This window comes from Hyalella azteca, unplaced genomic scaffold (genome assembly GCF_000764305.2).
Source record: "Hyalella azteca isolate HAZT.00-mixed unplaced genomic scaffold, Hazt_2.0.2 contig9153, whole genome shotgun sequence".
Taxonomy (NCBI): Eukaryota; Metazoa; Arthropoda; class Malacostraca; order Amphipoda; family Hyalellidae; genus Hyalella; species Hyalella azteca.
In genome coordinates, this window is record NW_025939230.1 from 13,465 (window position 1) to 40,392 (window position 26,928).

Genomic DNA, 26,928 nt, shown 5'->3' on the forward strand with positions numbered 1-26,928 from the left:
CAGGGCTTGCGTTCACAAGATCTTCAATGAGATTAACTGATTAACTTCAATGAGATTAACTGATTAAGATTTTCAATGAGATTTAGAAGGAAATAAGAATGATGAAAATCAGAGCACCTGGAATGAAAGAAAATATTGTTCATGATCTGAATTAAACTTACATTAGTATTTTATACATAAGTTAAAATGTACCTCACTACGGACTACTTTTAGAAACTTTAGAATATTTCTTAATGCTTTCAACATGTACACTAATTCAACATATATTCTTTAATTAACTCCTAAATCTGAGCAACTCATGTTCGAAATCAACATATATTGTTTAAATTAACAGATATCCATAAATTAAGTACTAAGTATGCTAAATTTTCACTAAAATTCAACATATATCAGTAAACCAACTACTGAGTGTGCTCAAATTCTACAAATACTGTATTTATAAATCAACTTTTAAAAGTTCTCAACTCATTTTTTAAATCAACATTCATCACGAATAAAAAATCTGCATTGTGTGCTTGAACACCACACTCTGGACAGCACGCAAGTAAAGCCTTCACCGAAGCCTCCTAATCACCGACGCAAGTATATCCTTCACCGAAGCCTCCTGACGTCCGCACTACACACTCACCAGGAGATCCGCACTGCAGGCCCGTGAGGACACAAGTGAAGAGCTGCTCGTCTGACCCCGGTATTTATACCCGGCCTTGACAATGGGATGATCAGTCACGGACCGCAGGACACGCGGTGCGTTACTGGAGCGCCTGTTGGTGCGGTCAGTGGTTACTCGAACAATGGCGATGAGGGCGACCTTATTTTTTTGCACCTTAGTTTAGAATTTATAGTCTAGGGTCCAATCTGAATCTTGCAGCTCGTAAAATATTAGATGGCTGAGGGGATTATGTGACGCGAAATAAATTGTCTTTGTTAATCAACGTTCTCTATTCATACGAAGCTAATTCATTTTCACTTAATATTAATATGCTGCCAACTCATAGCCTTGACCTCATTTTATGCAGCCAAGTCGTATTCACGTTAAATTTTAATATATAATAATTCTATAGCTTTAATTTATATTCATATGAAGCCACTTCATTTTCACGACCAATAATAATCTGGAGTGAAATCGTCACCTACATTTTCATAAATGTACAGTCAAATAATATTCATAACATTTATAAATGCGCATTGCATTGACAAATATTCATTAACTAGTCATAAGCAGGCACTTTATGACCGCAATTTTCTTATAACGCAGCCAATTCATACCTACTATTATATAATATTGCCTAGTTACCGAGACCCTATTTATGTGAAGCCAATTAATTGCTTCCCTCGATTTTCTTCATTGTCCATCAATTTATTGCTGGCATAGCTCTTTATATGATGTCGAGTTATAGTCAAGATTCTGGGTAATATTCCACAATTATATTGCCGGTGTTCTATTTCCGTGCAGCCAATTTAGGATCGTGATTTCATTAACTTCCTGGCAATTATTTAAAGATATCTTATTAAAATGACACAAATGTAGCCGTGATAAGTCTCAACTCTAATCATTATTAGCTTATTGGTGGTACAATTTTATTAGTAGCTGGAGCATGCACGTGTTTTCCAGCATGTCGAATTTTAAAGCCTTTGTTTGACGCGACCAAAGACGCGCTGAGCTCGACCGTCGGCAGCCGAAACGTTTCCTTGTGCCTCAGGATATCATACCAGCGTTGGCGTTACATGATAACCGATAAATGCGTTGGCGTTAGATGTACAAGAAGATAAACAGCATTGATGAAGGGATGTATCATACCAGCGTTGGCGTTGCATGATAACCGATAAATGCGTTGGCGTTAGATGTACAAGAAGATAAACAGCATTGATGAAGGGATGTATCATACCAGCGTTGGCGTTGCATGATAACCGATAAATGCGTTGGCGTTAGATGTACAAGAAGATAAACAGCATTGATGAAGGGATGTATTATACCAGCGTTGGCGTTGCATGATAACCGATAAATGCGTTGGCGTTAGATGTACAACAAGATAAACAGCATTGATGAAGGGATGTATTATACCAGCGTTGGCGTTGCATGATAACCGATAAATGCGTTGGCGTTAGATGTACANTAATTACCAGTTTTAATCGTCGATAAAATCATAATCACTAGTTTGCATCGTGAGTCAAGTAATTATTACCAGTTTGCACTGCGAGTCTACTCATAAATTACGGTTCGTGTTTAGAATCAAATCATTAATTCTAGTTTTTGTTGTGACTCTGGTCATAATTAATAGTTTTCGCTGTGCGTTTATTCATTATTACTAGTTTATGTTGTGAGTGAAGACTTACTATAGTTTGTGTTGTTACTCTGATCATAATTAATAGTTTTCGCTGTGAGTTTACTCATTATTACTAGTTTATGTTGTGAGTGAAGACTTACTATAGTTTGTGTTGCCAGACATGGCGGTACAGACGCAGCGTGAGCTTGATTTAACACACAGAATCTCACAAAAAACAGAGCTTTTAAGTTATTATTCATGATGTATGAAATTAAAAAGTGCCTGATCAATGAAATAAATAATCATAATACTTGAGAACATGAGCCTATATACAGCATTGGTCGATAGATGACTCCTGATATTGACGTGAGAAATAAAGCAGGTGAACACACCATCACATAGACTACCGAACGCATAGCTCACCTTTGATAGATTAAATATGTATCTGTTGCATTCCAGGGTTAACTTCTCGACATTTTTAATTTGCGTTGAAGTCGTGAAGACAATTGATGTTGACTTACAGCGTATGTACTGTAACAATGTATACTAAATTTATGTGATACGACATCGTCGTAAAGACATTTCAGGCGCCTAACGAAAATAATATTTAAGCGTTTTCATTTGTCGTTCAAACTTGTATCATTTGTCAGTTTCAAGACACCGAAATTGTGAAGAATGTTTTGAACATTTTCTGCAGGACGTTTGAAAACGTTATATTTTGAGAGCAAATAGAGTTCAAGAAAGAGCAAATAGGTTATAGAGCATTCATTTCATTCGGCACGTAACACATTTCGATAACGAAATTATTATAAAATTTTAAGTAAATAATAATACTTATTCAATATTATTCGACTTGAGGAATAACTTATTTCGTAGTATAAAGGAAGTATTTCTGCTATTTTTTGCAGCAGAAACTGCAACTAGTCATGGTTATACTGCACTTTCGCTAGGACCGATGTCATTTTTATAATAACTGGTTTAAAGACAATATTTTTGTGCCGGGACATAGAATATCTTCTGGTATTGCAGACACGTTTAGTATTGCCGCCGATGATAGCTAACGCATGAATTGCAGTGGTTGTTAAGGTTTACGTCGGATATAATCACCTCACAGGCATCTCTGTACCACGATACTGTAGGTGGCAATTGCATGTAATCCTACAAGAACAAGACCAATTGTGTCCGTATATTTGCTGTAAAACCGTTCTCGCCTATTTATTTTTTTGGATATAAAATAACGCCTACTTTAATTATTGCAATTTATAGGAATAACGTAGGTTTGTAGGCATTCTCTGAACATGAGCTTCACACAGTAACAATTTCGATATTTCCTCCCTATCGCATGCATATATAGACCAACAACAAAGACGGACATTTATTCACAGACTACCACGCCAAATAAATTTGTAGGCATTCTCTCAACATTACACGAGCTTCACACACGTACAATTTCGACATTTCCTCCCTATCGCACATATAGACCAACAACAAAGACGGATATTTATTCACAGACTACCACGCCATAATTTTCTTTGTCCTGCCCCCGATCACTCGGTGTGAGGCCGCCCTATACCTCAGGTTGTCCCGAGCCTCTTACAGCGCAGCGCTCATGCAACGTCACCGAAAAAACGATGGCAAGCGAAAGCATCCTGTTTCCTGACGGCATTGTCCAATAAAATAATTTACTCAAATACTTTTTCGCGATAACCTTTGACTTTTTTAGAACCTTATCAATTTAAAAGATGAATCATGCATGAAAATTACAAGGCAGTATGTAATGTGTTTATATAGATTTTTTGGAAGCAATGACGTATAAGTTCATGTTGCGTCCAGTAATTAAACTTTCGTTTGCAGATTACCGAAACTTTGATGGACTTAGTTTAATTTATTTACAAGCATTCTTTGCGTCAAGGCAATATATATTTCATTGAATACTAATTTTTGATAATGGCTGATGGGATCACAAAACGACCAGTACGTAAAAAATCCAGACCAATTACAGTGCACGCATCAAAATTTAATCGAAATCATTGAGTTCAGAATCACAATGGATGTAAACTTGTGTATGTTTATTTGCCCAAAGTTGTGAATTAAATAATTTGTCAGGTTTGAGCCGTTCATTTGAGGTGGGCAGCTATCACGTGCATACATGCCCGGCAGGTTCAGTTGGTGGCATGCAACGAATCTTCAGAACTCTTTTCCTGTCGAAGAAAAAGACTATTTAACTAGTCGGTTAAAACGATGTTGATTAATAATTTTCGTTGAATTTACAATCAAATGATGGAACCTTTTGGTCTGAATAATTCCCTAATGGAAACAATTTGAATAAACTAGCGAATAATTTGAGCCTGGTATGAACTGAGTAATTAAATCATTAGTTCTCGATTCAATTCAACTTATACTTGTACAGTGTACAATTCCGTGGAGTGAAAAACAATATTTTCCAAAGATTCGCTCGCCGTCTATGATTTTTTTCTCGTGGACGCCTGCCAATTGGATCTCCTTGAAATGATTTCTCAAACCAACAAAATCTATAGTTACCGCAAATCCATTGAAAATTGTAAAAACGGGAATTTCAGCGTATTTGTAACTTGCATGTTCAATTTTTGAAAGTTAGCCGCGCTAATTAAGGTGATATTGCTGAATAAATTCTTACTCATCAGTTAATATAGCTAACGAAATATGGCACGAGTGTATAGAAGTTAATGGTTGTATACGCATATTCAGTGGTGGGCACAGTTACGATAATCCGCTAACCGCTATAATTAGCGAAGCTAACTTTTTCCTTATCGGATTAGCTTTTTAGCTAACTTTGAAAACCATCAGCGGATCAATTAGCTTCCGCTAAATTTTAGTTCCGCTAACTGGCAGTCCGCTAAAAATATTTAAAAATCTCTTCAGATTCTGAAATATCGGCCAACTGTAGCAGCTACCATCGTGACGTTGATGGAGGCCAAGTCCGAAGGCCTCCTGTACTACAGTCCTTTTCTGCAACATAAAAATAGCTTCACAAACAATTTACAGTCATTACTTCTTCTGGTACACGCAATGCTGGCAGGCATCACGAAAGGGTTTGGACCCCTCCTAGAAGACAAGCAGTGCCAGCTGGCAGCTGCCTTCAACCCTAAGTTTCGCCTGTTCTGGCTGGAAAAGCATAACCACAGCCATCTCAGCAGGGTACAGAAGGCCATACGGAGGCCGCTGTGGAGACTCCTGATATTGACTCCTGAGGGAGACCATTGGAGGGCAGCAGCACCACCAGCAATGACGAGGATGGGGAAGCTGACTTCTTCAGCAGCACTCAGCCCCAGGAATGTAGGAGGAGCCACGGTTCACTGAAGTCCAAGTTACAGAATTTGGTGAAGACATGGCTGGAGGCCAGCTCGAAGGAGGTCCTGACTGACGTTGCCTTCTTGGGTGAGCGCAGGTGTTGATGGACATGTTGTTCGTTAAGTACTACACAGCCATCCCATCCAGTGCCATCCAATAATAGTCCATTATTTACATTATTGAGAGGCTGATGTTCATCATGGGCAACGATCATCACCTCGAGGAGATGAAGGGCAAGCCAAAGTCAATGCCTTGTGTAACCCTACTTCTACCTGTGTGTTTTTATTTCTTTATATTTCTTGTTCGTTTAATAAACTGTATGTTGAATATTAACTACTGCTTAAGGGGAGCGTCTGCCCCAAAATCGAAAATTTTGACTTTTTCCGTTTTTATACTCATCTTAAAGCTTACATTCTGACGCATCTAACGGTACCAAAACCATCTCTGTACGTTGATTTAAGCGTTTACGACAGAGCGCGAAAGGGTTAGGGGTGGTGGAATTCTTCAACATTAAATATAGGCCGAAATTACCGGTAGCACACTTAAATAGCTAGTCTGAACACGCTGTGCTTAAGTTATCCGTCTGCAGTCGCATGGGATGGTTCTCGTGCCGTCGTTCACACCATCCTTGACAGAAATTGAGCTCAAATATCGTCTAGTCTTGCAACCTTGCACCCTTGAATGTCTTTTTCGAGGCGCGCGCGACTTTGTCGGGCCCTACTGAAAAGTTAACTTATTGTCACTGCAAACCTTTCTCCTCCTAAAGTTTTGAAGCTACATCAATGAGACATATACCGTTCGATTTGCAAATAAAATATCTACAACTGGAGGGAGGCTTTTTTCCAATTTCGTTATAGTTCGGATTTTATTTTGCAAAAAGGGGGGCGGGCGGGGGTGAAATTGGAAAATTTCGAAACATTTCGGAAAAAATGCCCCCACACTCACAAAAATGATAAATTCAAAAAACCCTTTCCTCCAGTTGTAGATATGGTCTTTATGCATCGAATGATCTGTCTCGATGTTGTAACTTGAAAATCCTAGGAGGAGATAAATTTCTACAGTACCCCCTTTTAGGCCGTTTTCTAGGAATTTCACGTATTTTTCATTTTTTCGAAAAATTCACAGGAGCAAAAAAAAAAAAAAAGAATTCCGTGTTACATAAATGTACCAAATTTTGAATCGATCCGTCTGTTGATATCCCAGATCTTTTTTGGGGCAGACGCTCCCCTTAATTTCATTTGTTCATTTAATTATTTATGTACATCTTGATCATCATAATATCTTGGCATGCTACATCTTTTTGGAAAGCTTCTTGTCTATGCTAAAACATATTAAAAGTTCAGCTCTCTAGGTCTGTATTTCAAGCTGAAACCTGGCATTTTAAGGCAAAAATACACTGAACATTCAAATTTTGCAGCTAAAAAGATCCTTTTAACTAAATTTTACTTACATTTTTTTCCCAGTAAAGCTCATTTTTTCTCGCTGAATACGTTGAAAATGCGCAAAATTTAGCAGGAAAATAGCTGAATTGCCAACACCAGTCAGCATCACTCAGATGAAAAGAATTCATGCAAGCAATTGACAACAATCTATATAATTACGAAATTTTTTGGCGACGCCGAAGTAAGGCAAAATTAAGAAAATATTCATAATTGGGAATCGCATTTATGTCATGTCTCCGCTGCCTTCTTTTGTATCCATGAAATCTGGGTTTCCCTGTTGGAAACAAACTTATTGCATTGACAAACTTATGCTTACGTACAGCATCTGATTCTCCCTCCAGCCACTTTTTGGTGGCTTTATGACGTAATAACTTTATTTATTAGACTGACCATATACGCTTTAAAGTTAGAATTTTTTAATTCTATTTGACAACTTATGTATAGTAAGTGACTGGTCTATTACTCTCAATTACTCTATTAATATTAGCTACTCTCATGCTACTATATTTTTACGACTATTCAGTTATACGTAATATTATGCAAAATAAAATTACGACTGTATTTAATTTTAACTTGACAGAAATATTGTGTTGTTATTCGTTTATATAATTCCAGGGAGAAGCTGGTCCCCCCGAGGGATGATCTCACAGACGCAGGAGCTCACCAGCTGTGTCAGAAGGTGCACGTTTATAAGCTCTACCACGAACCTAAGGGTACGCACACAGTGAAAGCAGGTTTGCCCGCGCGGGCAACCTGCCACAAGAATGAACATAGGATAATAATGTAAGTGTTCACAGTGAAAACCTGTACGAATAGGCTTCTGTATTCTATGGTTTCAGGCGCCAGCCTGAGCAGGTAACCAGCACGCTGGCAACCTGCTTTCACTGTGTGCGTACCCTAACGCTGCTCACCTAACCTCAGCTCGCCACCCCAGTACGCAATGCATCGAGTTGACAACCACCAACATTCTTCACTGGGCATAAAACTTTGAGCAAAGTTAAACTTACACTGGAAGATCAAATTAACCGCAGCTGTAAACATAATTTCATCAGTCAATGAACTAGTTAACATTTTTTATATTCTTGGCATAAGTTTTACGCACTGAATTCATATAAAAAAAATACTCCTGATATTCACTTTGGTTAAGTTTTTACTGAGAAAGGATGAGTTTTTTCAATGATGGTACATATTCAACCATGATTCTGATAAGTGGGAGATAATGACCATAAGATACGATGGGTCTATTCAAAGTTTTCTTTTGCTAGCGCGAAAAGCACTCACCTTTGACCCTGGCGTCCGATAGATAAGAGCCAGAAGACCAGGCGCGGCATGAGCGTGGCCTGGGACTGCTACGTCCGAAACAAATACCAAGGATACTAAGGATATGGGTGACAAGCATGCATCACAATCTCTCTATGGGTGACAAGCATGCATCACAATCTCTCTATGGGTGACAAGCCTGCATCACAATCTCTCTATGGTGACAACTGACTCCAATAGACATTATATATTTTAGTAACAAAATTGAGCCACATTCTAGCAAGTTTAGAACAAAATTCTAATTATAATGTGTTAATAATATCAATAAAAGTCTGAACACAGAGAACAGTATTATATAGTTGCTAATGAGTTGTGCTGGCTCGTGTGTCATTGGCGGTAAGCATATATATAGCCCATTGAGCCGCACACCGCTTGGCCGACGAGTATACAATAATTTAAAAGATGAGAAGATATTTTTACATGGGGAGTGACCGAGTCAGACCGACTGACTGATCGATGTAAAAAAAATTGTAGATTATATCATACATATGACTATGATACGAGATCATAAGATGTCGTACCTATAATCCCATCGAGAATATGAAATTATAAATCAATTTCCCCATTAATCCACGAGAAAAGCTCAAGCTAACATCATTCATGTCGTACGTGGTGAAGGACTGAAGGCTAACATCGAATTGATCGCAATACGAACGCAATTCAACGCATTGCGTAAGCACAAAGCTCATGTTGCCAGTGTTAAAAGTTCGTTGTTCGATGGCTCAAAGGAAACTAGACTACTGGAAAAAGCTAAATTCTCCATCGTAGAAACAGCATCGTTTGAGAGAGAGCAGCAAAAACAATGAGGTTGATTTAGTCAAGTTGAATCAGTAACCAAATAAGACTATTTTATTTAAAATAAAGCTGTTATTTGAGGGAGACATCAGAAACCGACGGAGTTTGAACATGTCTGAATGGTATACTGTACGTACAGTGTACACAAGCCTAAATTTCCAAGTCGCTAATTACAGTAAAGAGTAAAGGTAGATATGTGAGAAAATTAAAAATAAAGCATGGCAAATTTACGATGCAAGTCGCGAATGTAATTCAAATTGAAAAAACTGCCACCTATATTAAGTGAAACCGGCTAATAAACAAAATATCACTATTCAATTCAAGACACTTAGAAGATGAAAGAACGGCACTACAGAGTTCTTACCGCAAATCCTTAATCTTACCTGCAGGCTACAGCTATATCTAAGACTACCTTTCAGGGCTAACTTGCTAAGATCTTTGGTTTCTCGTCGCATGAGATAAAACCTGCCGACAGGAGAAAAAAGCTTGCCTTCAAAAGCACGAAAAAAAGCATATTCCAGATACAATTTCACGTGGTGGCCACTCTGATGAGTCGCAAGAACCGCTGCACGCAACCAAGTTTTTAGAGTTCTGCAGATGAAATCACGGAGAATTTTCAGTTCCGACTTTCGAGTAGCGTGACAGTCATGATTGCCAACATTGCTGAGACTGACTACAACAGTGTGAGGCTGTGAGCTGCATAAAAAAACACTAAATTGGTACTATTTCGGTCACGGTTACGACTTAGTCCGATATATTCAGTTTTTTTTTCATATGAAAATAATCGACAAATGACTTGAAATTATGAACCCAGATTGACGTAATATAAACACAACTGGATGTTTATATTACTAGGTTATTGTATTAAATTTATTCACCACCTTTTTTGTTTCCTGTGTAGAGAAAGAACTAGTCTTTTTAACCTTTCCCAAAGCTTTCCACTTGTGTAGACCCCTCTTACAGGCTCTTAGAGGTCTGACGGGCATGAACACGCGTCACAAGACCTCTTGAAGTATTGAGAGTTTCAAGATCAATTGTTGCACTTACGATCACCGTAAAAAATTATTAACTCCAGTACAAGTCCCCAAAACAACCTCGGTAAAAGTCCCAGGACAATTTTTGTCGAAGTTGTCCCGCAAGTTCCAAACTCACGTTAGCTGCGCTGAAAAGTAGATGTGAGGGCGACAAGCCTAAGTACAACATTTTCAGCCTCCAGGATGTCACTACATCCTGGACGTACGGTGCCAGGTCTCTCCTCGTAGGCACGAGCGATACTTTATCTATTGATACATACTTAGCTCTTGAGTGGGTCAACCTGACTTAGTTTGCTGAGCAAATTGGCTACCAGTGTAAAAAAAATTCATTTTCCTGAGTGTAATATTCCGTGAACTGCATCGAACATTCAGACGGAAGGAAAATAGAAACTCCGGGACGCAAAACATTTCCGGTGTATTGCAAAGCTCCAATAAATATAAAACTACAAATCACAAAAGTTCTTCCCAAATCCTTACTATGCAAGAATCCATATTATCGGGCGCCCAGTTCAGGAAACCTTAACTGTAATAAAACTATAGATAGTCCGAAAATAATAAATTTAAAATAGGCTCGTGCGCTTCAATTCCTGGAATGATTTTTTTTCAGTCAATAACTACGAAGGGCGAATGACTTTTCTAGGACGACGTCCACACCACCGAAGCTTCACCATATTCATCATTACAACCCAATTTATCACCACAAGAGCATCACCAACATCAGTAACCCATGACCTTATCGTAAACGCTTTAAACCCTCCATCATTAACAGATGTCATATCACCACAAACGTTATACCATTTCTATCATTGAAGGATGTCATATCATCGCAAATCTGAGGCTCAACTCAATGCGCCACGGACAATAAAACAAAGACCGCGTCAGGTTACGTGGGCCTGGACCAAAGGATAACCAAACACGATACAACAAAAGAAAGCAAATAAAAATAAAACATGAATTTTCTTTTGAACGAACAAACAAAAGATTTTCATCAAGAAAACTTCGGCTTCAACGTCGCGCCTGAACAGTCCTAAACCAAACACAGAGCTACAAACAACACTACTAGCTAAGAAGAGTAACTAAATGGTCGTGATTCAAACAAGGATATTCCGATCGTTAACTAACTTATAAAATACCAACCCAATGATTTCCATTGAGAAACAAAGCTCTATTACTCTACAGGTATTCGGCACGTAAGGCTTTAACCCGGCGTCATTCGTTTCAATAGAAGAAAATGTTCCACTGGGAAGACCAGGCACGATATCATGCACGTGTCTAGGCTAAAAAGTAATTTGAAATACAAGCACCCTTATGTTGAATACACGCCAAAATTTAGGACACTTTCTCGCATAAACTGAGAACACTGTATAAGTCCACGGCCAAGTAGAACCATTCTCCAAGGTATATGGACGGGACCACCATGGCTTGTTTAGAACATTCGTTGACAAGTTGACCTTTTGCCCGTCACTGGAAAGAATATTAAGGGATGTTAAAAAAAAAATACAGACAAAACATGGTATTGTTAAGATACAAAAAATGAAATTTGACCACTAGCATCATATTTCCAGGGCGCTAATTATGTTCTGCTGAAAATGAAAAATTTGTCCTTACAAATTTCTATCTCTCAAAGAAAATTTCGCATCAAATTATTTTGAGTTTCGTTTTGCTAGTTAGTTACTTACGTTCTGATTTCCATTGAAGGATGCTGAAGATTGACAACTCGGCACATTTTAGTTTCTCACTAGTTGGTGACAGCATGAGCTTGGATTGCGGCTCGCAGTATATGGTCACCTGCGATGAATAGGTTGATCGCCACTTGCTCAAGGTCTCAAACAGCCGCTTAACGCCGTCGTGAGTAAGCTTGTCCCTCGGCAGCACCAGGTTCGGGCAAGAGCTGGAACGTGTACGACAAAGGATATTTTATCGCTCATCCACATTGCAAGACGCATGGGTATAATTTTCTTTAATTAAACACATACAACACTTTAGTCTTTCACTCTTTCTAACCCAAGAATTTTCTTCTGTGTAAATCAGGTTATCTGTAATACAATTATTGATTTAGAAGCACCTTTCATGCATCATAAACCAATCAATCATGTGTCTTGTAATTGCTTGCAAGACCAATGAGCTATGTCGAGATAGTAAATGCCATGCTGGCAAAATGAATGTTGTTAACGAGGACTTGTGCAGTGAATACCGGTACTTACTTGTCACTAGTCATGCTGCACGACACAATTTCAAACATCCAGTCCAAGTCAATGTTACAGAGGTCAAGGAAGTGCCAGCGACAGATCTTTTTGATCGTTTTCAAGTAGCAGCCAGTGCTGCTCGGGATTCCTCTGAGGCAGCAAATGTCATCTGTTGGATAAATTGCAATCCAATAAACAAACAATACTCAATTTACACAAGAATCTATTCCCCATCAGCTCTGTGATTCTCAATACTTGATGCTTACATATCATAATATAGTGATGTCGGCACTGAGGAATAGACCTGATGTGGCCTGTCGCCGATTGTTGTACTTTTCGTGACTTGTTCACAGGAGATCGAAAAACAGGTCCTTTGACCGGATCTTTTCAGAACTGACGATAGTTTGAAATAGCTACTAGACCTAACCTATTTTGAGACTATTACAAGACCTCTGCACCTATTTTGAAACTATTACAAGACATCTGCGCCCATTTTGAGACTATTACAAGACCTCTGCACCTATTTTGAGACTATTACAAGACCTCTGCACATATTTTGAGACTATTACAAGACCTCTGCCCCTATTTTGAGACTATTACAAGACCTCTGCATCTATTTTGAGACTATTACTAGACCTCTGCACCTATTTTGAGACTGTAAAGATTGATCTGACAATGCGGTAATAAAGGTTTTCTAGACACTCAGAGGCTAGCGAGACGCTGGAGTAAGCTGTGATTCAAGTTTATTGTTTACTGGTACAGGGCTGGTGTTGAACTGACAAGGAGCAAAACGGCTATGACAAAGTTAACACAAAAAATGAACTATTTCTTAGGTGGATTGATCAAAGAAGTCAGGCGGGACGTTGCTACAAGACTATTACAAGACCTCTGCATCTATTTTGAGACTATAACAAGACCTCTGCCCCTATTTTGAGACTATTACAAGACATCTGCATCATCTGAACCTATTTTGAGACTATTACAAGACCTCTGCCCCTATTTTGAGACTATTACAAGACCTCTGCACATATTTTGACACTATTACAAGACCTCGGCCCCTATTTTGAGACTATTACAAGACCTCTGTACCTATTTCGAGACTATTACAAAACCTCTGAACCTATTTTCGAGTAAGAACAAGATCTCAGAAGCTGGCTTATTCCAAGTAGATTCACAGATCACATTTGTCAGTTAGTAGGCACTCCAAGCAGTAATTTCTATGCAACATTTTGTTAGATTCGAGCCAGTTAAAGAGCATGAATAGGTGTCTCAACACTAATGGAGATAATTAAGCTTGTTTCAAAATGTTTCACCAGTTGCTTATTTCATATCAGGACTCATTTCATCTTAGTTCAAGATTTTTTTCACCAAGAATTATTTCACAGTTTTTGTCCCACCGAATATTATATTTATAACAAACTGCTTATGGAAATGAGCAAAAAATTTTCTAGAGCCTTCAAGTGCTTTGAAAATAGCAAATTTACCAATTGGTTCCGCAAGTGCAGTACAGCGCACTACGTCTTTGTGGCTGGCAAGGCGAACACCAATACTGCGAGGCACACACTTCCCAGTGTTACTGTGTGCCAGGATTTGGTCTGGAGTGCCATACAGGTCCACGAGATGGTCTCTGTAACCAGAGATAGAGAGAAAAAATTAGAGAATGGCACCAGTTGAAAACCATAACGGCATCAATTTTATCAACAAAGAATTTAATTTTGATTTCCAACATTTATGCTTTCTAGGCAGGGCAAAAAGTATTAATAAATTCAATTACCCAAATTCTGTGATAATAGTTCCTATGTCTTCATCCATCATGCTTTGTAACTCTCTCCAGAATGAGGCCATGGGCATCAAGCATATGTTTCCAACATTTTGTGCAGCAATGCCAGCAATAACATTTCGCAGTTCAAAGATGGGTCTTGTGTGCGTTGATATCACCATGAGGTGCTTCGGCATCCTCTTGTGCAACAAGCTTGCAATAGCTTGCTGTCCATCAGCATGATCTGTGACGGTCCACGATGTACCATCAGGCAGGAGCTCAGGCCGAGTGTTGTATGTCTGTCAATAGTTAACAAATGAAGGATATTCATCAGTCAAGTTCTCTATTATTGAGTTAATAAAATAATAAATCAAATGTATTTTTCCACACAAAACAATATGAAAATTCTGATATTTATGTCTTGAGTGATTTACTGATTACATATATATTACAGATTACCTGGCTCATGATCAGTCACTTGGCTAATATACATAAGATATCATGGTTTTCAATACCACACAGATGTCAGATATAAGCCTCATTGAAAATTTGTTTCTTCTGGACTGTATACTACAGAGTTTTGAGTATGATCAGTATTGCAGATTAACCCTTTTTCTGGATCTTAGTATTTCCCTGGCAAGCAGCTTGATTGCTTAACTTAGAAGAGAGAGTTCATGATTTGCCATAACAATAAGCTAATGCAATCAGATATTGGATCCAATCCAAGCTAATCCACTCACACTCAGCCAATTACAAGTCTGGGTTGCAGAATCCAGCTGCCTTTTGATTTCAGGTACCATCATATTTCCTGAAGGTTCTGATTTCCGACAGCATAGAATTTCCTCACATTCGTCATCACTTTCATCAGGACATTTAAGACAGATCTTGGTTCCAAACCTTTCAAGTAATGTTGAAATGCAGGCGAAACAATAAGTGTGACCACAAGTCAGGCATTCTGGCTTGTGTGTGTGTGTGTCAAAGTATTCATCACAAAGTTCACACGCCAGCATTGCACTGGCTATTTCAAATAAAGGATAGTATTAATTTTCCTATTTGTACCTAATATTCAATTAAACTACACTGTTGGAGAAATTTTGGATTTCCTCTATACCAACTTCCAAGTTTACATTTGATGATATGTCATTAATAATTGATAATCTGAAAATGAAAAGTAATATATTAATGGATGTTTTCTTAAATTTCAAATGCCTTCATCAAAATTATTCAAAAAGAATATGAGAATGACCAATTGCCTGGGTTATTAAGAAATTATTTTAAAAAGTATGGACACCAACTTAAGAATATCAGTGAAAATATTGTCCATACTTTTTAAATATTCGGACTTTCCCAGCTTGGACCTTGGTTCCATTTTTGCAGGTTTGTGTAGTTAATACATTTAATGTCTAACTTAAAATTCAATAACCTACAGAACAATGGGAAATGTTATATAAATTAAGAAAATAAAAATTGATTCTACATTCAATACTTCAAATCCTCTTTATTAAATCATTTCACTCATAGTTCCAGACTTTTTTTTCATTTTTGAAAAATTTCCCACTATTGATAATGTATTTTTCTAAGCATTCATTTCATCAATATCACCATCTTATTTGATTCTACCTTAAGCAGTATAATATATTTCTTGAGCTATACCTGTCAATATTTCAACTCATATACATGCACATCAAACTTGCTTGTACTGAAAATGCTTGTAAAAGGATGGAAATGCAGCCCTGATAAGTGCAGTTGAATTTCTATTGCTCAGCTTTACATCAAGAAATATTCAAATTAAGATCTATCACAGTTGCCAGAGGGCATCAGGATAGTTTTTCTCTAACTCAGAGAACACATTTTCTTTGCTTTAATTTTGTTACGTAATTCATTACTTTTATATATCATTCCTGAAGGAGTTATGGTGCACAAGTTATTGAATGTTCATGAATGAGCTATTACACAAAATTTTCATGTGAATGTGAGACTGTTTTGTGTGCAACTGACAAAGGAACTGTAGCCCCTGATGTGATGCGAGGCTTTTGGAGACAGATGAATGATGGATTTGAATGAGAAGGGTGAGAGTAATGTAAGAGAACATATGAGGAATGGTATGAGGCGATTATGGGTTTGTTGGAAATGTTAATATTGGCTGTGATTGATAATACAGAACAATGTTTAGACTGTAGAGGCTTGGAGCAAGGTGGATGGCAAGAATATTGTCTCAGTGAATGTGATGGCAAGAGTGTTGTCTCAGTGAATGTGATGGCAAGAGTGTTGTCTCAGTGAATGTGATGGCAAGAGTGTTGTCTCAGTGAATGTGATGGCAAGAATATTGTCTCAGTGAATGTGATGGCAAGAATATTGTCTCAGTGAATGTGATGGCAAGAATGTTGTTTCAGTAAATATCTAGTAAATATAACAAAATAATTTTCTTACTCGAGTTCCTGCTAATATTTTCCAAGTAAAATACCTAGGGTCAAACACGGGACAATAATGTAATTTTTTGTGATTGAGCAACATGTGTACATGTAAATCAAAATGAAGGTTGATTTTATAAATTAGGTACGTATCAAAACATTGTACACAGAGAAAAACTGCATAGAGGATTCAATGAAGAGCAGGTTGAGGTAAATTTCACTAATAAAAGAATGAGTTGAACTTCAACATTTTGTATGTATGATATCCCCCATGAAGTCGATATTTAGTAATGTCCTTCTGAGACATTATTACTTTTATGATCCCCTCTTGCTTTAAATTTTCAAGCAAATATTTGACAAAGTGGTTTTGAAATAAGGGCAAACATAAAGAGCAAATATCAAAATTAAAAGACACATGGAACCCTTGAAACCAAATTACATTTTAATTAGTAAAATGTTGAATTTTCTAGTTTGACTTACTCACCTAATAAAAATCTATCCAATCCACATTCAATAAAAAAAAAACAATATTTTGGAAGTGAGTAGCCACAGTCATTTATTTTTGTATACTCAAAGTCCTACTACAATTTGGTGCCTGGACACTTATTCTATGGTTTTCAAACCTGGGTTTGGCTTTAAAACCTTGAAAAACCCTTATTCTATGGTTTTCAAACCATGGAACCCATATTCTATGGTTTTCAAACCATGGAACACTTATTCTATGGTTTTCAAACCATGGGTTTGGCTTCAAAACCCCAAAAAACCCTTATTCTTTTCAAACCATGGGTTTGGTACACTAAATAGATTACTTCCCACGAAACAAGCTACTAGGTACACTAAATAGATTACTTCCCAAATGCATGTAATTTGTCACTATATTCAACAATTATACATTACCTGCTTATTATAACAGTTAATTAAATCCATAACTTATTGAAAAAATTACTTAGGAGTTGACCTCTAAAATTTTTCTATTAAAAAATGTATGATAAAGCTTTGTAAACTTAGAAAATGTACTGTATGATAGAGCTTTGGCAACTTAGAAATGTATTCTGAAGCTTTAATATGGCAAGCACTCTCTGATGATTGATCCTGATAAAGATTCCCCCAATTGCATACAAGCTCACTGTGGAGTTGGACCTACAAAACATAAATTAGCTTATCACACCTTTCATGTATGCTCAACTTTATGATGGAATACATAACTGCCTGGCTTCCCTGCCACTTCTTACCAGAAAGTGGTGCCCAGAGCTACGATTGAACTTTTTGCCACCCAAGTTAAAAAATTTAGACATTTCTTGTTATAAACATACAAATTTAGAATTAGAAACTCCCACTTCATCAACATTTTGCAATTTTCACTTAAACTGAGTAGAATAAAAAATTTACTACATATTGTCATCAACACTGTACAATCCAATAATAAAAACATTGAAATAATTTGGATGGTGCAAATCTCAGAATAGTATTCATCCAACAAGGTCATTTTTGACAGGACCTAAATTTGTGATAATTGTCATTATTTATTGGCCTGAAATATATTTAAGGGGAGCATCTACCCTAAAATTTTGGATTTTGCTTTTTCCAGTTTTTAGTCTCATCTTACAGCTGACATTCTGCCCTATCCAATGGTACCAAAACCATCAATGTACGTCGATTTATCCGTTCACGACAGATCATGAAAGGGAGGGGGGGGGAGTTCTTTAACAAATAGAATAGGAGGAAATTAGCTGCCAAGCACTTTCAATAGAGTGTCTGCTTCAGCTGAAGCTCAGTTACTCGCCTGGTGTCGTATGAGGAGGTGTGCATGCAGTCGTTCCATCATCCTTGATTGGAATCAAGCTGCAGTAATGTTTAGTTTTGTATCCTTGCTACATTGAGTGCCTATTGCAATACGCACAGGACTTAGTCGCGCACTCCTGAACATTCACACTTATTGTCATGGCAAACTTATCTCCTCTTAGAGTTTTGAAGCTACAGCGATGAGACATATACCATTCAATTTGTAAATAATATCTCTAGAAAGTAGAAACCATCCGGTCATTTTTTTATTTTGATTTAGTTGGGATTATATTTTGCAAAAAGGAGGGCAGAGGTGGAAAATTTGAATTTTTTGGGAAAATTTTGGAAATCCCCCCTTCACCCAAACAAATTCAAACTAAAAAAAATCATCGGATGGATTTTAGATATGATCGTTACAAATAGAATGATACGTGTCTTGACGTTGTAGCACAATATTTGTAGGAGATAGATTTTTAAAGCACCCCTTTTTTCACAGATTCCTATGAATTTCATGATTTCTTACATTTTTTGAAAAAATTGACAGGAACAAAAAGTTTTAGATTTCTGTTTTACATATGTGTATCAAGTTTCAAAACGATCCATTCATAAATGAAAAAGTTTTCAAAAGCGGGAGACGGTCACCTTAAACAACTTATTCAACTACCTACTTTTGCCTTAACCCATTTCAAATTAAATCTTACTATTTCATCAACAGTAGAATTTAGAGGACAGGACAGAATTCTTTGAATGTGGTTCACTACACATAGATATTTAATTTAAGTATTGATCAACAGTAGCAAGTTGATGGTTAAAAAATATCAGCTTATTTATATGTAATAGAAAATTCTAGTTATGGATTTTAGTACTTGTTGGCCTTGTATATTATATACAGAGCTGGGCAGCGCTACTTTGAAATGTAGTGGCTGCTACCCCTACACCCACTAGATTGTAGCACCACTACCACTGCTGAAAATGTAGCGGCCACTACATGTTGTGTGCTACTGCCCACCTCTGACAACTTAATCAACAAGTAACAACTAACATGTTGACACTAGAAAGTAGTACCTAACAGGCTGAGGTAGTGAGGTTGACAACATTACACCAAAATCTTTCATACAGTTTTATTCTGTAATTTATATTATGTATGTATCATGCTGGTTTTTAAATAATATTTAATATTATTAAGTAAAATCTAAAGGCTTTATCTATAAATGTAGCAGTAACGCCGTAGCGGCAAAACCTCGTATCGCTACTTAAATATGTAGTGGGCGCTACCACTACATTGCTTTATTGTAGCGCTGCTACCTGCTACCGCTACCAAAATGTAGCAGCTGCTAGGTACTTGTAGTGCGGCGTGCGCTACTTAGGCTACTGCCCACCTTTGATTATATACCTTCTCAAAATTCCACTCTGTCAAACATCATTTCAAGTATTTAAATAATAGGTTCATTTCTCATTTTTCCATCCTTCTTGCAGACTTGCAGTGGCACAGCCTTGCAGAATGGAAAACATTTCATGATTGTCTTACAGACCATAAAAATGTAGGACAGTAGGAGGGGTTATTAATGAACTGTTATATGTTATATTGGATAGAAAGCTATGAAACCACTTCTTGTATAGTTCAATTTAATTTTCAGAACAGAGCTGCTCCCTAACCAGAATCCAGAATATAAGCACTAGTGCTGCAGTGCACTACCATTACTATTGATAGTTTGATACAATTCCATGCTGGCCAATAACAAATTAGGTACACCATTGGCCTCTTTTACGAAGTAGTTATTGTTTCATAGTCAATAAATGGGTTAAACTAATAGCTAACTAATTTAAGTTTATATTGATAATTCAATCAACAATCGAAATTCAAATCAAAATACCTAGATGAAAATGAAAGGTTTGGGGCAGATGCAAAATTGGTTTCATTACTTTCATAAGCCACTCAGCCTTGAAGCCAGAGTGAGAGTGGATGACCTCCTAAATCATGGGATGGGTAAAGGGCCTTAGGGCAATGCTGTATTGCTGGGCCAGGCTTAGATAGGTCTGAATGAAAAAAACATCTACACTCTACACATGATGCTTCGAGTCTTTAGTTATACAATCTTGATTTTTGACAAAGATGACATGGGTGATGTTGCAAGTGAACAAGCAACGTACAATGTTACATTTTGGGTTAAAATCTCATACAATGAACGAGTGAAATGTTAGGAATTACAATCATAACATATTCAAAACTTGTTCAATAAAACTAGCGGCATTGCGGAGCCATAACTTTACTTAATCTTATATGTATTTACAAACAGTCGTATTCGCTCGCACTTGATTAGGTAGACCTGCACGACCTCCCTCCAGCTCTACTGGATCATGATGGGGATTGGGGGGCCGCGAAGCGGCGGAAGCGCGAGGAGATTCAAGGAAGGCGAATGGTCCAATGGACTTTGACGTTCAGTGGGGGAAGAACTCTTTCACTTCCAGTCTTTATTGACAATTTTAAAATGAAACGGAAAATAAATATAATGCTGATATGCTTTCTCATTTTCATGCGCTTTTTCAAATTATTATCAGTTTTATCTAGAGTAGATAGAGAAATTGGGCGATGAAGTTTCCAGAATGTGTTTTCCCCCTTATGCCGCAATGGACTAACCCTCTTGGAGCTGCCTCGGTATATGACCATATTTGGTAATGCCGTGTTTCTCGCACGTTCATTGGCTGACGGCTAAAGCTGGTGACTATATTGCAAACGTTGGGCAAATTCCAAGTAAAATGATTTATATAAGCTATGAGATAATCCTTATATTTTAAAAATCAACAACTAGTATTCTAATGAAAAATTTATGCTTCTTAGTCTCATACACAGAAGTTCTGCGAAAATGCCTTAGAATTACTCCATACAGTAGATTTTCGTCCACTTTGCTTTATACTAAATTTACAATAGATTGAAGGGTTCCTTCAAAATCCTAACAGTTTTAGTTCAAAACAATACATATATTCCGTACTGTTTCTCTGTTTTATAACTAAAGGCTGGTCCACACGCTCAGTTTTACACGATTTATCTGCGCAGTTCTAATCATGGGTGGACCAACGGTAATGTTCTCGGGAATTTATTGCTCTTCTATACGAAAGTTTTTCTTGCATTTGGCTAGTAAAATTAAAGGACTATAGTAACAGGGACAAAAAAGGTGTTGACATACAAGGGCTTAGTTGAAAATTTCAAAGAAATCGATGACAGCGCAAACAGAGAAACAGCTGTAAAACAAGTTGAGGAGCATTTACCGTAAATAATTGGGAATAAATAAAAAAAATCGATTACATCTGGACCTGGAGAAGAAGACATCTACAAGCCATCATTCTTGTATTTTGATTCATCGCGTTCCCTAAATGATCAAATCTCTTTTTAAACTGGAAAGAAGCCCAAGTGACACCCCTGTTCAAAAATAAGGTGACAGGAGTAATCCAGGTAACTACCGTCCTGTAAGTCTCACAAGTGTTGTGTGTAAGGTGATGGAATCAGTTATGAGGGATAGGATTATAGATCACTTGACTGTTAACCATCTTCTATCAGACTGTCAGCATGGCTTTACTACAGGAAGATCATGCACCACTAATCTCCTGTCTACCTTGAATAATTGGACTCGCCTGCTGGACGAAAGGGTGCCAGTGGATGCACTGTACCTCGATTTTGCCAAGGCATTTGATAGTCTTCCGCATGAGCGACTGTTACGTAAAGTGAGTTCTTTGGGAATAGAGGGAAATGTACTCCAAATGGATCAGGAATTTGATAGTAGGCAGATAACAACGTGTCAGCATTAACGGAACCGTATCAGACTGGGTAACTGTGCGCAGTGGCGTAGGTACCGCAATGAAGCGTTCTCGGACCTGTTTTGTTCGTCGCTTTTATAAACGATCTACCAGAAGTAGTGTCAAGCGTGTGCTCTATGTATGCCGATGACACAAAAGTTTATAATACAGTTAAGGATGCGTCAAATAAAATGCAACTGCAAAATGATCTTGATAGTTTAGTTGACTGGGCTGATGCGTGGCAGCTGCGTTTCAATGCTGACAAGTGTAAAGTACTTAACCTCGGCAAGAACAATGAACAGCAAGAGCAAGTCTTATGAAGAAAGATTGAAGATTATGAAGCTTCCCATCCCAGTCTCCGTTATCGTCGCCTGCGTGGTGACCTCATTGTCATTGAAGTATACAAGTATACTCATGGTTTGTACAAGGTCCCAGAAGGATTACTAGAATTTGAAACAAGAACAAACACCAGGGGCCACAGCTATAAACTAAAAAAACTGCGGTTCAACTTATCCACGCGACAACATTTCTTCTCGCTTCGAGTCACTGACATGTGGAACAGCCTTCCTGAAGATATTGTTGACGCTCCGAGTATGAACGCGTTTAAGAACAGACTAGACAAGGCCATGCATGAGCATATGTTTAGTCTTAAAATGCCTCGTACCCTACGGAACAACTGATATTTAGAAGCGACTTTTAATCTACCGTGTGTTGAAAAGATCCGATCAAAAGGCCAGTCTAGTCAAGAAAAGTACAAGAATAGGCGAAAGGCCTATCCAGGCCTATTCTTTAATGCCGAAGATACTATACTATACTAAGGCACAATGCCAAAATTTATCAAAATACTGTCTTCTCCATGGCGCGTCTTGGACAAATTTACGGCCGGTCTCCCCAAATTCGATGAGCATGGAATATCTCCCAAAGTCATGAACGTAGCTCGATAAAACTTGGCACACGTAGTCATTAGGACTTAACGGTGATGTTTGGCACGTGACAATTTTTTCGATTTTGCCTTCGTTTGCGAGTTATACGGCTTTATCTAATCTAAGAAATTGTTACGAGCTAAACATCGCTGTTGGGAGGTTAGGGGTTATATGTATATTCAAAGTTTCGTTCAAATCTGTACAGTAGTTAAGAAGAAATGTCATGCTCACTGCAAATTTTGGCACGTATCGTCATATAACTCACGAATGAAGGTGAAATTCTAAAAATGTTCACGAGCTTAACATCACCTTTAAGTCCTAATGAATACGTGTACCAAGTTTTTCGAGCTACGTTCATTACTTTGGGAGATATTCCATGCTCACCGAATTTGGGGAGGCCGGCCGCAAGTCCGGCCGTAAATTTGTCCAAGACGTCTCCATGGCGAGATCGCGCAAAACTGAGCAAACTACTCCGATAAGTCGACACCATGTGGACGCTCTATAAATTGCAACGATTTCATTCCGACTTAAAACTGCGCAGACAAATCGTGAAAACTGAGCGCGTGGACCGGCTTTTATGCCGCGGAGAAAACATGGAGGTTATTCCCTGCAAAATAGGGAGCGCAGCCGTGGGTAACAAAATTGACTCGTAAACAGGCCCTGGGCCTAACGCCAACCATCAGGCTCAGCATGCAATATCTAGACATAGCCTCAGATCAATGAGCTGTGGGTAACTCCGGCTAACAGTAAATCCGCTTTGCACAACACAGCCACTACTTCACAGCGCCGGAGCCCAACTGGCCGGAGCGCAACAGGCCCTACCGCAACAGGCGGCGCAGGTTAGGTTAGGTTACGTTAGGAGTAGCTGTTGCGATAGGGCCTGCTGCGCTCCGGCCTGTATGTGCTGCGGCCTGTGACTGAACTTATATGGGCGGGCGCTTTGCGTCAAAAGTCGTGAAGATGCCCGGCTGCGTTACGCTCGGGAAGGTATATGATTCGCACTGTGGACTTGGGCTATGCTGACCTCTAGCTATCCACCCGCAAAATAGAGGGGCGGAGCATCACGCGGCGTCCGTTGCTCTCGCCAGGCTCCGCAGTAACACGGCGGCTGGGGCTAAACACTATTGCAGGGGTCAGGAATTATAAACTTGACCTCCGAAGACTACAGTATTTTTGATGTCCTCAGTTACACTGGATGTTGAATTCTAAAATAATATAACTAGTACTCACTGAAGTGAGTGACAGAGATCGCATTTTCTCGTCGACGAAAACTTGAAGTCACGGACAGCCGGACGGAATGACGGACATGACGAGCACAATAGCGTCTTTTTTCCATAAATGAGAAAATGCGCTAAAAATCAAGGACCATCACTCTCGTGCTTATATTGCACTAAGCACTTTTGTTAAATGTTAACAATTAGATTGGGGTTATTTCATCATGCGGTAAACTAACGGTTCCAAAAATGGCAGGAAACCTCTAGTCGCGCCGCTCTGAAATCCACGCCTACTCTGGAGGATGTTCAAACTTACGAGTGGAACTTAATGCAGTAAATTTGCAGTAGGTCTGAAAATACCAGAAAAATACCAGATTAAGGTAAATATACCAGATCAAAATTTTCATACTAGACACTTTATGAAAATACCAGATTTGTGAAATCTGGTATAGAAATATACCATCTGGCAACGCTGGGCTGGTGGCAAGGGTAGCACCTACCTTGCGCGCACTTCCCCGAAACGTGGCCGCTTTCTCCACATATTTTATTTTTACACCATTTTTTGTTCGAGTTGGTGAAGACCAGTTTTCGAAAATCTTCGGCCGCTGCAGATGCCCTAACGCGATTGCCCACCATTTCGCTCTGGCTCCGCCCGGTTAGGCACGTCAGAAGTTCAGTTTTCATATTTTCACGCTGCAGCTCAATTATGACGGCTTCCAGATTCAACTTACAGCTCAGCAATCGCGACGACATCAGATTCAAGTGACTATTTGCAAATCTGCAGGTCTTAAAGGTCAACAAATAAATCAAGGAACACAGCTACAACGACCAATTTGAACGAACAATAGAGGCGACTATAACCGTGTCTACGCCTCACTAAGGTTATACATGCCCATCAGTCACCAACCATATAAGGCGTCAATAACAAGACGAAAAATAACAGACGGTACTCCTAAATGCATCTCCTAAATTATGATATACCCCCATACTGGCCACCAAATTGTACACGTTGCGGGAGAGCGGGCAACACACGTACATGGGCTATCGCGGTCTATATATGACTTGTCAGTGAAAATGGATTGAAACCTGATCCAAAAGAGTTGCGACTTTCGAGATTAAATTGTGTTGCTAAAAATAAAGTCCATTAGGTGGTCCATTTACGTTCATTCACAAGCCAAACAACACAAATAACCATTTGCTTATCAAACAAAATAGTCGTGCTTGGCCGCTCTGGCGTGTTCTCTTCTAGTCTATGAAAGTTCGCAACATGCCCGTCGACGACGGACGAAGTCAACCTCCGCGCATCCTCTTGTTATCACAGTCGAGGCGTGACGAAATTTAGGCTGCCGGTGTCAATTCAAAAATTCAGCGTCAGTTATTGTTGCATTCGACCAATGGGGAAAAACTAGACTCCTTTCCTTCGTATTCATATCATTACCAGGTACGTAGGTAGACTTAAAATACAGAGCCCAATTCCACCTCAAATAACCCCACCCTAACTTAACAGAAACAACAGAGCCTCGCCGCGCAATACCAATGCCAGCTACCGTCTCCATTGATCATTATGTTGCTGCTGGCAAACCGGTAGGAGAGCGCCGCAGAGCGCCTTGCTCCGCCCACGACCAGCAGCGACGTTATGTTTCGTCATGCCTTCATTGCCTTGCAAAACCAATTCAGTCCGCAGAGACTGTTCACAGGGCACAACTCAATTGAGGAATGTGCCTCCAAGGAACACAAGGAAAGTTATATAAATTGTAGTAATTTACATCCCAGCCATTGGTGTTGAGCCAGTTCATACCTAGTATTACCGCATCCCTTGATAGCAGCATAAAATAGGTAGACAAAATTCTAAGCTATCAGACATTACGCTTACCCGCCTCTCAGAAAGAAATCGAGACCGGTACCACAGTTGCACCTAATTACTCGAAATGATAGACAGGAAGTTGATTAATAAAATTAACGACATTCCAGCTAAATTCACGAGACGGATTCTCGACCACTACCTACAGCCGCAAACGCTGATCAATAAAACTGAGCCGGGAGTCAACGCAGTCCACTCAATACGCTGCCACTCGGTGGGCGCAGCCGTAGGCCACAAACTTTACTCTTAAAGCCCTGGAACCAACGCCTAGCTTCATCACGCATTAACTTTACTCAGCTTAGACCTAGAAGCCGCAGATCAAAAATTACGTGCGGGCCCAGGGATGCCAGATGCAGGATAAAACGGCCAACCAGGTCACAAAAAGGCCCAAAAACGCACTCCACATTAATGGGAAATTTGTACTTTGCGGTGAAGGAATTCAATGTTTCGCATATTATAAAATGAGCCGAAATCGTTTTTATCCATCAAAAAATACAAGTATATCAAAACTTTTATAGATTTTTGCCGGCGACGCATTTGAAAAAAGGCAACAATTGTCGCATTTTGGCCGTAAAAGTCCCATCTGGTAACCCTGGCTTCGGCAGGAACAGGATCGTCGTAAATCGTTCGTTCCACGTTAGAGTTCGATTGTGGCAAGAGAAAAAAGCGAAACTATCAATCTTTATTAAAAAAACTTGGATAATGTAAGATGAATTAAAATTAAGGTCCTCCTTGTAAGAATTATCGATATATGTGGATAAATTTTCATGAGGGATCGTTGATACACTTGTCGTTTTTATTCACCGAAGAAGCGT

At 38.7% G+C, this 26,928-nt stretch overlaps 1 protein-coding gene across 1 annotated transcript; it reads right to left on the reverse strand.

Moving 5' to 3' along the window:
* Positions 1–10,583: 10,583 nt before the first annotated feature.
* LOC108671048 lies at positions 10,584–15,289 on the reverse strand. The gene is made up of 6 exons (XM_018158531.2): positions 14,871–15,289; positions 14,146–14,429; positions 13,856–13,998; positions 12,390–12,540; positions 11,865–12,076; positions 10,584–11,649 (listed from the first exon to the last, which is right to left on the reverse strand). Exons 1-6 carry the CDS (start codon positions 15,138–15,140, stop codon positions 11,612–11,614), a joined length of 1,098 nt encoding a protein of 365 aa, XP_018014020.1. The 5' UTR covers positions 15,141–15,289; the 3' UTR covers positions 10,584–11,611.
* Between the last annotated feature and the right edge of the window lie 11,639 nt (positions 15,290–26,928).

Coding starts and splice junctions, on each gene's coding strand:
- LOC108671048 (XM_018158531.2), bottom strand. CDS start 15,140: ATGCTGGCGTGTGAACTTTGTGATGAATACTTTGACACACACACACAC. Junction 14,430..14,870: donor AGACTTGTAATTGGCTGAGT/GTGAGTGGATTA, acceptor AACTATTGACAG/ACATACAACACTCGGCCTGA. Junction 13,999..14,145: donor ACTATTATCACAGAATTTGG/GTAATTGAATTT, acceptor CTCTGGTTACAG/AGACCATCTCGTGGACCTGT.